Source organism: Rhinolophus hipposideros (genome assembly GCF_964194185.1).
Source record: "Rhinolophus hipposideros genome assembly, chromosome: 5".
NCBI classification, from domain to species: Eukaryota; Metazoa; Chordata; class Mammalia; order Chiroptera; family Rhinolophidae; genus Rhinolophus; species Rhinolophus hipposideros.
In genome coordinates, this window is record NC_138051.1 from 61,610,134 (window position 1) to 61,626,232 (window position 16,099).

A 16,099-nucleotide genomic window follows, 5' to 3' on the forward strand; every position below is an offset into this window, starting at 1 on the left:
TATCCAGCTCCCTTTTGTGTCATAATATCCAGCTAGTGGTGTTTGGTATTTTTTTTAAAACCTTCAATAGGTATCCTGTATTCACTGTCATAATTCTATTTCTTTTCTTCCTACAATTTATCATAAACTATAATTACGTCCTGTGCTTATTTACCATCTCTCCCACCAGAATGTATCTCCATGAGGGTTAGGGTCCTTGTCTGCCCTATTCATTTGTTATTTTTCTCAGTGCCTAGCAGTGTTTGGTACATGGCAACTGTTAGCAGGTATTTGAATGCATTACGCTTCTAGAGTTTGTGTGCTGAGTTAGGGTGTTGAGATTGCATTTGAGGGTGCTTTCATGATGTGCCCTTCTCTTCTCCATTATATAAATGGCCTGACCAGCCAGAGAAACCAAAGATGTTTCTCAGCTGTCATACCCAGTCAGTGTTTCCCAGAAGACCCTGGCTAGACTCTTCCCTGAATTTTTGGGAATCCTCTGTCCTGTGACATTTTTGAAAGGGAAAACAGCAATGTATCTGTCAGCAAACTTTGGTGCTTTATACAGTAAGTCCTCACTTCTTGTCAGAATAGGTTCAGCAGCTTTAAGCAAAACGACATATACTGAAACTGGTTTTATCAGAAACTAATAGGTATAAATGAGAGGTAAGTTCCTACAACATCTCCTCAACGTGAAAACAAAACGACATTATTCGAGGACCTGCTGCACACCTATTTCTGAATCTGTAGTTTTCCCTACTAAACAGAAAACGAAGGGAACCTTGGCAAATCAGAGACTTTAGTTCCTGAATCTGATTTACGGTTTCCCTCCATAGGGTAAGAAATTTGAGATTTTGCCAGACGGCTTGCCCTCGGCCCGGAAGCTCATCTACTACACGGGCTGCCCCATGCGCTCCAGGCACCTCCTGCAGCTGCTGAGCAACAGTCACCGGCTTTACATGAATCTGCAACCTGTCCTGCGCCACATCCGGAAGCTGGAGGAAAACGAAGGTACGCAGGGTCTTGGATGGGGACTTCGCCACCTGTGGCCCTTACTCCATAGCTGCCATTGACTGGAGCTTTAGGGTCCTGGAGAGTGAGTGTCGGGGACTGGGTCTCTCCAGATTCAGAGTAGTATTCCTGTGTGTATCTCAGCACTGCTCCGGAAGACGAGGGACAGCCTCGAGCCCAGCAACCACAACAGAGGTCTGAAATACCTGAGTCACCCCTGTCGTTCACCTGCCCCTCAAGCACAGTCTCAATAAAGTTTCCCCATCCTTGGCTTGAAAATCCTCACAAAAAGCCACTCCACGAAGGTGCAGGCCAAGGTATATCTGTATCTCAGAGCTCTGTGTGTACACCGATTCACCTTGGCTCTGTTACGTGGGCAATCTGGAAACCTGTCCAGTAAAGGTGGATCACAGAACCGTCTCCAGTCTCTCTTATTGACTATGGGAGGCACCCACATCTGGCTCAGCAAGGATGACCAACAAAGGACAAAGAAGTTTTTATCAGAGGATTGTATCAGCCAGGCCTAGGGGGGCTTTCCTGAGACACAGATAGAATTGAATGGCCTATTTGGGGCCCCAGAGTTCTGACCCTGAAAAGCCGGACACGTCCATCATGGTGAGGCAGAGGAAGGAGGGATGGGGCTTCTAACATTGTTAACTTTACAATGTTAACCTCATGGTTGGCCTTTTATCTTGAGTTGGTGGTACCCTGGAGTTACTTCATTTAACACTCTCTAACTTCTAATCCCCCAAAATGCTATTTTGCATATTTGTTTATGTTTTAATGTCTTCAGTTTATTTTGCAAATTCATGTACTAATTCTTCATAATTTGATTAGATTAGTAGATTTGAGGTATTTGTATGATCATTAGGATGCAGATTCATACCTTAGGTCCATGTCTTAAACACATTTTGACCTCTCAGACCCCACCTTACTTACAGAAACAAGACAAATGCCTGTCCTCTCTTCACCAGCAAAAAAAACTTACAGAGGTTTGCACATCTGATTGATTTCTCACAAAAGCTGACTCTATCTAAATGAGACAAAGTTTGGAGATGTCATTGTAATTTAAGAAACGATTAGAACGTGAATCATCTCCCACTGTCTGCCACCAAACTGCATCTGTCTTCTGAGAGATTTGGGGAAACTGTCAGGCGTATTGGCTTCCTTCACTGCCAGACAGCCAGTTCTTCCCCATAATGACTCATTGATATCACAAATACATCCCTCTCATCCCAATATGAATATTCAGAGGAAGTCAGACAGAGTGCCAAGGCGACTTGGGAGAGTAGGTGACTGACTTAGCTGCAGAGGTCACCATTCGCCACGTCGGCCTCATTCCTGATTGGTGCCTTGAGAAGTTCATTCATTCCATCTGCTCTCTGCCAGCAGCATTTTAGTAAATTCTTGTTGAGGTGACCTTACCGGGAGCTCTTTAGAGCCTAAAGAAATTAATGAACCTGCCCTATAGGGTCTAAGTAAAATTACAAAGAATTTTGAATTCTTAGGGCTTTGTCCATTACCACGCATAGTACCAAATGCATCTGGGAGCTTACATGAGTAGGGCAAAAAAAGTATAAATTGGATCTTTCATTTGGATAAGTATACATAGATTTGGGGGGAACATCTTTTTTTTTTTTTTTTTATTCCAAAGACAACATACTTAATTTCTTGTACTTAAAGATCCCTCCAGGTCAGAAGGAAGCCTGAAACTAAGTTTCTATGGACCAACCTTGACCTGAATCCAGTTATCTCACCCGCACTTAAGTACTCCACCGTTTTTCTTAAGAAAGCCCCTTTCTCAACATTGGTTTGGCAAAACAGCACAAAAGGAGTCTGTATTTGTCTTAATTAAATTTGTTTCAGAGTCATCTTGTCTGAAACAGTATTTTAGCATTTTGTAGTAGAAAATGAATTCACAAGAATTCTTTCTTCCACAGTAGTTAGAAGAAATGCCTTTGTCATTAAAAAATATAGAGTTTCTAAACCCACCATTATATATATATAAAACTGTACATATATAAATAGTTTTATATCAGTAGCTGGAGCTTATTCTCAGGCTCTGTGTCTAGAGATTACATTGACTGCATTATATTCTAAAGTAATGAAAAACTCTGGTCTCTGGGCTTTTCCCACAGAGGGAATAAAAACGTTGACATGTTGACGATCTGTGCTGTGGACACTGGTGATTACTAGGGGAATGAGGGTCTCATTTTGCATTTCTTAGAATAAATTTCTGAATTATTTTAGCCTGTCCCTCAGTTTGTCACTACTGGTGGGAAGCTTCTTAAGTGTTTGCAGAGGGTCAAAGTAGGGTTTGCGGGTGGGAATCCCCACCCATATTTGGGAATTTTTTCGCTTTTCCGTTCCCGCATCCCAAGAAAAGTTGGTCAGGAAATCAGGAAAATTGGCTCCTTGAACCCAGGTGGTTGGTAGTATCGGCCATCACTTTGTGGAAACGATTCATTGTGGAGAACAGAAAACAGTTTATATCTCGGGATTCGGGAAGGGGAAAGCGAAAAAAATTCCTGAGAATGGGCAGGAATTCCTGCCTCGAAACCCTAGGTCTAAGTAATAATGTAGCACTGTTATGGGAACCAAAGGCAGCTTCGTGGAGCACCAAGTCTGCACTGACGCTTTAATAGGAAGTGGATTTACACTGGACTCCTTGTAGGAGGAGAACAGTCTGGCAAGTGCTTAGCTTCCAGTGAGTACACTAGTGAATGTGGACTAAGATGGCTCTAAACCAGATTATCAGGAAGTTGGCAGCTGAAGGACTATTTGTGAAGGGTGGAAAAGCTTTTAAATTGCTAGGGCCACAATTTCCAATTGGCTTAAATCTCCAACACCCTATAGAACTTCTACCTCTCTCTCTCTCTCTTTCTCTCTCACTCTTTTTACTTTTTTCTCTTTACTTGCCACCCTTCCAAGGGCCACATGGCTATTATTTTGAAACTCCAGTCAATAGAAATTGTCTGAGCATTTTGCAAACGCCTTTAATTCTCCATCTTCATCTCAATCCCTGTTACCTTTAGAAAATAGAAGTCTTTGGAACCCAGTCTAGCCCTCAGAAATGCGTTGGATGCACTTTTGTCTCAGTGATATGTGTGTGGCTATGATGTCCCATTCCAGTCTGCTTTCTGTGTGGCTACACACGCTCACTCACCTTTGTGTTTCAGCCCTATTGCTCAGAATTGACATGAATGGGCTGGAGCCCAGAAATGCACACATAGCCTTCTCTAAGCATTTTTTTTCATTTTGCATACTGGAAAGCGTTACCTTTTTCTCTTTCTGCTGATGCTCATTCCTTCTCTGGGGAGCCTCTTGTACTTTAGAGCTGGATTCAGACATCAGGAGTGCAAGTGTTTTCACTTAATCAAGAAACAAGACATTATATCCATTATCACCCCCCTGAGAACCCAATTAGTCTACTAGTTAGCAGTTTCTGAAATCCTATCAACTTAACATTTCCCAAATGCATGCTCCGTGTTTAGTATTGTTATAATGTGTTACTTCTCATCAGTATTAAAAATACAAGGAAGTTAAACTATTTATTTTTGTTTTAAATTTCTGACCTGAAACACAAAAATAATATTTTTATGTCAGTCATGCACCTGCACCTCAGTTATAACTTTGTGTTAATGTAATGGATAGTTTAGCATTTGATAAAGGGGACTTTCCAATCTTGTGTCTTTGTATTAAAGCACTGACATGTTAAAGAACAGTTTTACCCATCAGAAACCACGTGGCAAATCAACAGTGATTACTATGTTTTCCAAATAGATGATAAAGCCTCACTAGTTCAGCCTAAATGGAGAAAAGCAATCTTTATTCATGTAAACCTAAATTTTAGAATTCTTTGAAAGAAATCCTCAGAAGAATATAGTTTTACCTTAAATTGTAGCGGACACTTAGAGCTAAATTAACAATGAACCATACTGAAAAGTGGGCAAATAAAATGAATGGCAGTTACCATAATTATGTTTGTTGAACAGCCTCCTATATAGCAGTGCTTCTGAAGTTACCTGTGGGGAAGGACCAGGTTTTTAAACTTTCTAATCCACTGTGGACTGATACTACTTTTGTAAAATAACAGAATCACATTCATGGCTGTCATGACGATGTCAGATTGCTCTAAAAATTTCTAAATGTGTATTCTCAATTACTGAACTTACTTCACTGTGGACCAACAACAAGTTTGCTGACAAGTGGTCTGCCGACTTATAAGCACTCTTCTATCATGTTTGAAGCTGTAAAACTTTCTGAGTAGTTTGAATACTCCCTTCAAATCTGTTGTACTAACTCTTCCTCATTTTGTGATTTTCTTAAGTGGAGCTCTTCTCAGAGTTGGGACCACTTTCCGGTCACTAGATTCTGAGTGTGAAATTGATTGTACTTGTCCTTGGTGTAAGGACTCACTTAAGCGAACCAACTGTTCTTTTCTGTCTTGGTGCCGTGTTCCCCACCATACAGAGAAGAAGCAGTACCGGGAATCTTACATCAGTGACAACCTGGACCTTGACATGGACCAGCTGGAAAAGCGGTCCCGGGCCAGCGGCAGCAGCGCGGGCAGCATGAAGCACAAGCGCCTGTCTCGTCACTCCACCACCAGCCACAGCAGTTCCCACACCTCGGGCATCGAGGCAGACACCAAGCCCCGGGACACGGGGCCAGAGGACAGCTACTCCGGCAGCGCCATCCACCGCAAGCTGAAGACATGCAGCTCAATGACCAGCCATGGCAGCTCCCACACCTCAGGGGTGGAGAGCGGGGGCAAGGACCGGCTGGAAGAGGACTCGCAGGACGACGGTAATCCTTCCGCCAGGCCCTCCAAGCTAATCGTGCTCACTCATCCTCACTTGCTAGTGTCTTTTGCTCTCCTAGCTTCCCTCCTCCCCCCCAAGCATTGGTTCTATGGAGTTGATGTCTGGAGAGCAGCTAAGAAGCAGTAATAGAGAACAGGAGGTGTCTTGTCATCCTCCCCAATGACTTGGTTGAGTTGTTCGTGTTTGTGAACAGAACATCCCTCTCCTCATGCTTCTTTGCCACCATGGAGGTGGATGGTTGTGGCTTCTAAGTGTTCGTGGGGTATGGGAAGTGGAGTAGAAGTCAGTCCTACAGTCCTTGTGTCTGCACCTCTGATTTCCAGATGAAATAAGAGTTGGTTAGGACAACAGGCTGGATGCGGTGATAGTGCCAGAAAGGCCTTGAACTTCTACAAAAAAGATTTGAGCCCAGGCCATTTGATTCATTAGTAAATATTTCTTAAACACCTCCATGTCACCAAAACTCTAGGGAGTCTAAAAGAAATATTGCACCTGGCTGCTTAACTCTGTGTTAAGGAAATAAGATGAGAACGACAGCCTGTGTCAGCCAAACGTACCATTTCTGTGCATCCTTTTTATTATTTGATTCTTTTTCTGTCTTAAATAATTGCTGTAGCATTCAGCATTGGGAAAAGATACTCCATTAAGGAAAACCGCAAAAGGTATGTTTAGTTACTATGGAATTCATGTGGATCACAAATTGAGCCACTAAAATGTCCTGAGAGTGGGCAGCTATGGAAAATGGGGAGCTTCATGAACTGCGCATTCTGTCAGCAGTCTGCTTTGGCGTTAGGCAAACGGCCGTCAGTCTCAGTTTGCCCTTTGTCATTGCAACATGGGAGTACAGCTTTTCTTCTTTCTTAAAGAGTAAAGAATAATTAACAGTCAAGATCGGGGCATTAGAAGACATGTAGATAACAGCAATCCTGTGAAAAAAGAGAACAAGTAGCATCTAGCTGATAATTGTCCCTAGAGTTTCCTACTGAAGTCTCGTTAGCAAATGTGTTTTAAAATATGAATAATGACATAGCCTCCCTCAAAGTGTGGCTTAGAATTATGGTGACCATTTCCCTTTATGTCATTAAGTGTCTTTCCCTTTTTCTGTGTCAGAAATAGAGATGTTGGTTGATGACCCCAGGGACCTGGAGCAGATGAACGAAGAGTCCCTGGAAGTCAGCCCAGACATGTGCATCTATATCACGGAGGACATGCTCCTGTCACGGAAGCTGAATGGACATTCTGGTGAGCTCCTACGGGAAGTTCTCCTTAGCTAGTGATTGCCCTGGACGGGGAAGCAGGTGCCTCCGAAACCACAAGTGTGCGATCAGAAACAGGACCGGCGCTAGAGCCTTTCCAAGTCAGTGTCACAAACTGCGGGATCATGTGCCTTCTGTGGAGGAAAAGGAAGGGGGAGAAGCACCCGGGATTACGAAGTGGCATATTCTACCCCTTGTTCTGGACAAAGTTGTAAAACAGGATTCTCTCTCTCTCCTCTCTCTCTCTTCTCTCTCTCTCTCTCTCTCTCTCTCTCTCTCTCTCTCTCTCTCTCTCTCTCTCTCTCTCGGTATTTTAAATGATAATCGGAGAATTATTTAATACATCTGAAAGGGGCCTCACAGACCCTTTAGACTGGCCTCCTTTTTGTAGACGAGAAAACCTGTAGATTAGAGAAGATAAACGCTACCTGCCTAGAAAGAGAAGTCAGGTCTCCAGGTTTCCCCACACTGTATTATACTCGGTACAGGAGTCTGGAGGAAAAAGTGTCAAAAAAAAGTTGACATAAAAAGACACTTTTAAATTCCATGTTTGATGAATTCTTCCGGAAAACATGCATTCACCATAATCCAATTATAGGGTTATATAATAGTATACAATATATAATATATATTTCTATCAAATGAAAGATGTTATCTTTAAAAAACTAGCAGCAGTATGGGTTTTGTTTTTAAACCTCTGTTACTGCTAACTGCTTTGGTTAACATGTCATGAATTAGTCTCTGCTCTTTAGAGAAATAAGCCTTAGGAACCAGCACTATCAGAATGACCTACATGCTTATTGTTATGCCTGTTACAGCTCTGACTGAGTAAAAGACCCTGTCAGGACTGGAAAGACCTGCCATTGCCCTGGCAAGACCCCTGAGAGGCTCACTCCCAGTCCCTGAGAGTGAGCCTCTCCCATGTGCCAGGGCGAGGAATCAGAGATGAATGCGGCCAACATCCACTGTCCCTGTCATTCTGGCACGGACCCTGCAACAGCACAAGGAGCCTTTTATTGCAGAATTCCATTTGCTAACCAAGCAGAACCATGGCCTTCACGTGCCCTGCCAGGGACAGACCTGCCAGTTGTTGCATAGAATCACTCTGCCTGACCAACAAAGACTCAACAGGCTGGTTGCTCTAGTCATGCTTAGAGTTTTTATACCCAACTTTTTCTCTTTTTCACCCATTTGCTTTATTATATTGAATTTTTCCTTATAAATGCATTACAAATATATTAAATGTAAATTCATAATTATGTGCACATTATAGGTACACAAATAGCATGCTCTCACTCACTCTGTGTGTGTGTAAAGAAAATGGTCTAAAACAATGTACACGAAAGTGCCTATGGGAAGGGGGTATGAGGGGAGCAGTTAACACAAAGATAGTTCACACAAGTTGTTTCTGTCCGTTACTAGCAGTGGCTGAGTAAAAATCGCATTAGTCAAGATGCTTTTTTATATAAGGCGGGATGGCACTTAAGTCATTGGCTTTAAGGATCTGGGACTTGACCTATTTACTTGCTTCATCGATTTGCAAGAAAAATGTCAGTGACCTTCCTTTACATCTCCAGTTCTTGTCGGTTATTTTACTTTCTGAAACATTTTTTGGGGTACTTCACTCACATGCCACAGACTCATAAGGAAGTGTCAGCCCTAGATTTCTGTTTCCAAAATATTAGCAGGTTGCTTCTGGGGCGATCAGGGGCCCTGTGGCTCTTAGAGATGCAGAACTGATTGTCACTGTGGCCTCTCATTTTGAGCCAGTGGGATCACCGGCAGGAGGTATGTGTCACAGTGCCCCCCTCAGCAAGAAGAGCTTCTGTGAACGGAGGGTGTTCCATAAGCAGGCCCGGTGCCTCGTGCTTTTCATGCATTTGCTCTTTAATCATAAAACATTGCTGATTGTGCTGTTATCAGCCCCGTTTTATGAGAGGAGGAGACTAAGACACAGGGTGGCTGAGTAACTGGCCAGGACACACAGCGAATTACTGGTCTGGGCCAGGTTCCCACCCCATACGCGTGACGCCAGAGACCAGAACCCTCACCCACTGAGTGGCCAAGTGGAACCAAACTTAGAAGGCGGCGTCACTGTTCAGGTGGCATTACATTCAAAGTTAGCATGTGGAAAGTGGGAAAACTTTAGGAGATATAGTAAAGAGATTCCTTTATATCTGCGGTCTTTGTTTCTATTAATAACTTCATCATGCATAGCTTTTAGACGTTTATTTTAGAAAATTCAGCTCTAAACTCCTTCCTATACTCAGACCCCACATTTATCTCACTTTCTCCTCCTCTCCTTTTCCTCACCTCCCCACCCCCATTTACTTTAAGACACAAGATAAAATGTGTTCCATCCTGGTTGTCTAGCACCAAAAAGGCTCTACCACCAAAAAGTCACAGTGAGATTTTCAACAAGGGTTAATATTTGATCTTTCATTCTTGATGGTTGTAGTATATATCAGATATGTGGCAAGAGGTATGAATAATTTGAAGTCTTAATTTTTTTTTCTCTGTGTTTTACTTTAGGATTGATCGTAAAAGAAATCAGTTCTTCCACCTCCAGCTCCTCAGAAACAGTTGTCAAACTTCGTGGCCAGAGTACCGATTCTCTTCCACAGGTATGGAAGGAATTGAAAATTTAAGTAGGAACTTGACATTTATATTTATATAAACAAGTGAAAATTAAAAATCCTAAGGAAATGATTCTTACCAGATACATACATTCTACTTTTACCCTGAATTGTTTCCATTTTGTTTGCTAGTTCCATTTTGAGTTCATTTTGTTTTTAGATAAATTATGTACTTTGTTTCATACTTTATGTAGGTGGGAAGGGAAGCCTCTACCCTTCAGGCTTTAGGTTAAGTGTGTGTGTGTGTGTGTGTGTGTGTGTGTGTGTGTGTGTGTGTGTGTGGATTGACCTCTACAATTTGTCAGGTGTGTTGTTGGCAGAAATGTTTTTATACTCTGATTATTTCATTCAGAGTGAATTTTCAAAGTATGCTAAGCAAGAGTATTTGATAACCTATGTTCACTGGTTAGACTGTTATCATGTCAAAAGATACAGGTAAATTAAAATATTCTGATACTCATGGTTGCTGCATTTGGATATAATGGACAACTTATATTAACATCTATTTTCTGAGAACTCTCCCATCTTTCTTTTTATGTCTCTCTTTCCTGGGTTCTCTCTTTTTTTTTTTTCCCCTTCTGTGTGTTTCTGTCTTTTATTGCTTTCTCTTGCATTCTGGCAGTCTTGGCCTCCTACATTTTTCTCTCTTTCTTCCTTTTTTTCCCAGTGGTCTTTTCTCTCTTCTACTTCCATTTAAGTAGTCATAATGTAAAGTGACATTGTATTAAACATTTTTCTGAAAACTCCAATGAGTAATTTTTAAAGTAGGTGTAGCATGAGTAGGTGTATGAGCTCCAGGGTCAAAGCCTGGGTTTGCACCCGTGCTCCACCAGGTGTTAGCTCTTATTATAAATGTTTGTGGGGCACAGCTGAGAATCAGATTCCACACTTACAAAATGGGGAGCGCATTCTGTGCCTGCCTTGAGGATTTGTGGTGACGATCTATTGAATTCTCTGTGTGACATCTCATTGGAGCCCGGGGAGACAGCTTCAATACAAGGGATCGTCAGCTTCAGGGAGTGCTCGGGTTGACACATCCTAGTAAAATACTATTGTGCTCAGACATTCTTCTCTCCTCCTGGTACTTTTGCCTCCAACAGAAGTGATATCTTACTCTAACAAGGTTGGCGTTTGTGGTGTTCAGCAACAAAAATTGGAGAGATAATGCTTCGTTTCCTTAAATAACCCACTTAGTATCTTCCATTCATATAATTACCTGAGTCATTTTTAACCTATTTATATTTTCAGCCAGTACCACCTCTTGGGATAACGAGTTCCAAAAGTCTGCTACCTGCTGTGTGAACCATTTGGCAGAACACGGCCCTTGCAGTGTTCAAGAGCTGCCTCTCAGTCGGGCGCTTGCCCCCCAGGCTTTTCTGCACCAGGAACACTTCATATTATTTTTCCACCCAAGAATTCTGGCTTTTAAAAAAATAGTTCTTCATACTGCGTTTCTTGAGTAATAATTAGTTTGTTTTCCCATTTCTTATTAATATAATCACAGACCTCAGCATGAGAGTGTTGCCACCTTGAGCTGCCACATGCTAGTGAAAAAACAAAGAAACTATCTTTACCTATGCAGCCTTATGTTCAGATAATTGCTTGATTTCTGAGATGCTACAGATAGTTGGGTTCCTGTTGCGTTTTACTTGTCTGTGTATTGGATTACTCATCTGTAAAATGGGGAGAATAATAGCCCTTGCTTCAGGGCCAATAGGAAGATTAAATGAGTTAATAATACATGTAGGGTGTTTAGATCAGGGTCTAGCACATAATAAAGGCTCAGTAAATGTTAGCTGCTATTATTGTTGGTGGTGATACTGATGTTTCCCCACCAGGGCCTCAGGCCCGGAGACCTCAGATTGGAAACCACTTTCTAACATATAGAGAGATTCCTTAACCTCTTATGATTCTGCAGCCCCTCTGTTTACAGGGCAAATGTTGCTAACCTTTCACTGTAGTCTACTCTTGACATTGTTTCAGCCTACCCTTGTTTTACAGACTATATGTCGAAAACCAAAGACCTCCACCGATCGACATAGCTTAAGCCTTGATGACATCAGACTCTACCAGAAAGACTTCCTGCGCATTGCAGGTCTGTGTCAAGACACGGCTCAGAGTTACACTTTCGGGTGTGGCCATGAACTGGATGAAGAAGGCCTCTACTGCAACAGCTGCTTGGCTCAGCAGTGTGTCAACATCCAAGAGGCTTTCCCAGTCAAAAGAACCAGCAAATACTTTTCTCTGGATCTCACTCATGATGAAGTTCCAGAGTTTGTTGTATAAAGTACATCTGCGTGCAGCTATCCAGCAGCCTGCTGTTTCGCTAGAGGCTGTGAAAGCCATGGGTTCTTTCTTTACATGTTTCTTGTGCCATAGTTTTTTCACCCCAAACGCAGCTCGCTCTTTATGATATTTGTGATGGAAATAAAAGCCTTGGGACAATTGCACTTTAAGTATTGCGCAGAGGTAGAAGAGAATGTACAGCAAGACAAGTGCCCGGAAGTCCGTAATCCTTTGGAAAACAAATGTGCTTTACTGGTTACCAAGCCTTCAGGATATTGAATGGTGTTGTTTTTGTTCATTGTTGTTTTTTAATTCAGTTACACATAACAGCACATTTTTTTTTTAAATCATGTGAATGACGTCGTTAGGTTTATTTGTTTGCTTGTAAATTTTTTTATCACTCCCTCATGAAATGTTCATGTTTTGAGGGAGCAGAGAGAAGAGTCTCTCTTTAATGGAGAGACCTTGCCTAGTACACAGCTATTGCCGCCTCACTGGGGCTGTCCCAAAATGAACACTAATGAAGCAGTCAAAAGCATTTGGTTCTAGCAAGCCAAAGATACGTACGTAACAGGAGTGCAGCCCAGGGTCAGGAAGACGTGACTTAAGCAATAACCAGAAGACTGTGCATGTTGTGATGCCATGTGACTCCTTCACGCTCAGTCAGTGCCATGTCCTCCTCCTGCTCTTCTGAAAAGGTCTAGGACTCAGTTGACTTCCTCATCCAAGTAACGGATCAATGATGTTCAAGTCATAATGTATTTTGTGGAGTTTCCAACACTGTTTTCTGTTAAAATTATGGAAGTGACTTAGAAAATGTTTGCGCTTGGTGTCTTTTTTTTTTTTTAAATCAAGAACAAATTGTGGTAATGCTAGTTTCTACTTAACCAAAAATACCCTGACTATACTATATGTTATTATACATATATAAATACATGAGATTGTGCGTGTTTATATGTGTTTAAAGTTTACTGCTTCATTTTCACTTCCATGACTAGCTTGCATACGCGGTCTTTCTTGTTTAATATGGTAGATGCGTCATTGAATGAATGATACCTGCAGACAATCAGTTGACATATATAGAGTTAAAAATGACTATTTTCTCCTGTGTCTTTTGCCATTCTTCTCAACCCAGGTTGCATACTAGAATTATTTGGGGAGCTTTAAAAAAAATACCTAACAATGTCTGGGTCCCACGTCCAATGAATTAAATCAGTCTCTTGTGATAAAACCCGGGCGGAATTGCCTTTTCTTTTAAAGTTCTCCAAATGGAGCTAATATGCAGCAGAGTTGAAAACCACTGATTTAGAGGGTGTCTTTGTATTAATTTTGAAGTAAAAGCATACAGAAAAGGCCATTTTTAAGACAGTTCCTGCCACTGCTATTAGGACATATAGTGAAACCAAGTCAGGAGAATGAACTCATTAACCTTTAAATGTACAATAACAATGTTGCGTGCACTTCAGGAGAGTACTTTCGCACAATGTCTTTCTATGAAATGTTTTTAATGATTTCATATTTAAAACATTTGTTTACCATATTTTGATATACCATTTTTTCTATATACCAGGTTTTATTAAAAAAGAAACTATATATTATTTTCTAAAGAAACTCATATTTTTATACAAAATTAAGTTTTCAGGTAACAAAGAAATAGATTTAGGGTACAGAACATGCAGTGTTACCCACGGATGGGAGTCAGTATTATAAACACATGGTGAATATGAGCAAGCTCCACCTGTGCAACCCCTCGAATGTCCCCATATGGATGTGACGGGGCAGTGTGTGCACAACAAGCCTGGTTAAATCAGTTTAACTTGACACTTTCAAAGGAACAAACTTCTGTAGTGTTCTATAGTTGTGAAATTATTTTACTTTTATCAAATGTTTTCAAAGAACCAAAGTTTCACATATCAGAATGCATAAAAGTGTCTCAGTCTCTGTATAAAAAGGATGAAAGTATGAAAGGATTATTTAATGTCTGTTTTACTTATAAGCCATTAAATAATCCATCGTTTCTTACAGATGCTCAAGAGACAGATCCTGGTAAAGTTTGAGTCTAAAGAGTCCAGGTCATAATGTGGTACATTTCCTTAGCTCTTGCGGTCGTCAAGAAACAACATATTTCATTACCTACCTACTACGTAGTGCTTTATACTTATTTTCTCTCTCCTTCAGCCGGAATCAAGTCTTCAGGGTTTTGCCAGCACTGTTGGTGGTTTTGCACACCTTCTTTCTAATTGGATTTTGAATAGTCTTGTGGGTTTTCAAAAATGAAACATGCTAAGGACATTTTTATTTTTGCTTTTGAATCCACTGTTTGCAGCAGAATTATATATATATGTATATGAAAATCCATTTTGAATACCTACATTTTTGTATTTGGAAATTGTTTTAAAAAATAAAAAAAAGGAAAAGTATAAAGCTGTTATTTATTCTGCATTTGTTAATATCCATTGCTAGTTAGTATACCAATTTGGTATATATTGCCTCTACACATCTACATATGTATGTGCAACAGTGAGCTTTATATCTACATAAACTGTCAATAATCCTTTCTGTGAAAGGATCATCATATCAGGATGATACCAAAAGTGTGTTAAAAAAAAAAAACTACGTTATTTTGTAATTATTCTTGTAGGCATTTCATGGTAAGATTAACAGTCAATAAAGTTAGTTTTTATTTGTCTTGAAGTGCATTTTTTTATTATACTTCTCAGTTAAGCAAGAAGCGTGAAAGAATGAATGTTTTCTTTGTGTTCTTCTTTAATAGAGCACATTAAAGGTCAATCTAAAGTTCCAGTGTGACCGAATTCTGAGCAAAACAGTCCTTGTGATGATGATAGCAGTAGCCGATGCTGAGCCCTGCCGTGTCCCAGACCCTGCTCCACATGTGTTAAAAGTTCATTTGTTAACTCATTTACTCCTTGTATTCCCAGAGGCAGGTACTATTACTATTCTTAGAGATGAAAGACACAAGGCTCCAAGAGGCTAAGTCTGAGAGGTTGTGGCAGTCAGCCACTGTTCAGTCCCACATTGTGTGGCTGAAAGGACTCTACTTACCAAATGTGATATTTTTTTATTTTTTAAATTAAAATAACTACTTTAACTTTTGCCCTTAAAACAGTCATCATTCGAGTCATCCTTTTAATGTAAAAACAAAAATCAAAACTAAGTGGTTGCATTTAAAAGCACACATTTACAACACCGAATGTGAGGACAACATGGCATAAAGGACAAAGCCCAGAGCATAGTGTCTATAGACAGGATTCTGAAATGCGCCTGCTGTCGTTCTAAAAGAAAATCCATTACCTGTATTTCTTGGCTATAAAAATGGGAATACTAATTCAAAGGACCGCTGGGGGTTAAAGAAGGTGATAGGTATGATATGCACTGGATGATTAAGGTAGGAGAGAGAAAGGTTTTCAAATCTAACAAACATTTAACTTTGATAGAATTGAGCCATGTGGTCATTTGAAAGCATAAAATCCAAAGCAAAAGCTTTCTAATGGGGTGTTACCCATGTATCTTGCAGAATATCTGGTAAATGACAAGTGAAGTGGAGGCAAGGGAAGAAAATACTTGTTTATCTTACTATGTGTCTGATAGTACACGCAGCATGTTTCCTCGGACCCCTTCAAGGAGTTGCCACCCTCATTTTGTAGCTGAGGAAACAAACTTGCCCACGGTCCTATAGCTGGTAATTGATAGATCAGAGTTTTAAACCCAAATCTGTCTCCAAAATCTTTGCTTTTTCTACTACATAGCACCTTGTTACCCATTGCCCTTAGAGGAAGCTCAGAACTTAATAGGGAAGACAGATTTAAAGTTTTGATAGTGTGATAAATGAAATTTATTTTTTCGTGCACTCTGTTTTGAGTACCCACTCTTTGCCAGGTATATACAAGGCTTACATAGGTATATTGCTTTGGCACAGGCAGTGAAGACCTAGGGGGTGGGAACGAGAGGTGGGAAGATCAGGGAAGGTTTCACTCAGAAGAACAGCATTGAATGGGGACATCAGGCAGGGTGGGGTGGGGTACAAGCTGTCCAGGCAAAGGCTTAGAAACTGGAGAGAAACAAGATGAGCTTACTGCCTAGAGAG

The 16,099-nt window shown here is 40.8% G+C and overlaps 1 protein-coding gene across 9 annotated transcripts in view; it reads left to right on the forward strand.

The window, feature by feature from the left end:
* The window catches only part of FRMD6 (FERM domain containing 6), a 73,325-nt gene extending 58,639 nt beyond the window's left edge, over positions 1-14,686 (forward strand). For all 9 annotated transcript variants that reach the window (XM_081047748.1, XM_081047751.1, XM_081047752.1 and 6 more), the window contains 5 exons: positions 816-990; positions 5,464-5,799; positions 6,927-7,058; positions 9,605-9,696; positions 11,710-14,686. In XM_081047748.1, coding sequence (XP_080903874.1) covers positions 816-990; positions 5,464-5,799; positions 6,927-7,058; positions 9,605-9,696; positions 11,710-11,994 — 1,020 coding nt within the window. In that variant the 3' untranslated portion in view covers positions 11,995-14,686. The remainder of the gene's footprint in view (positions 1-815; positions 991-5,463; positions 5,800-6,926; positions 7,059-9,604; positions 9,697-11,709) is intronic.
* Positions 14,687-16,099: the final 1,413 nt, after the last annotated feature.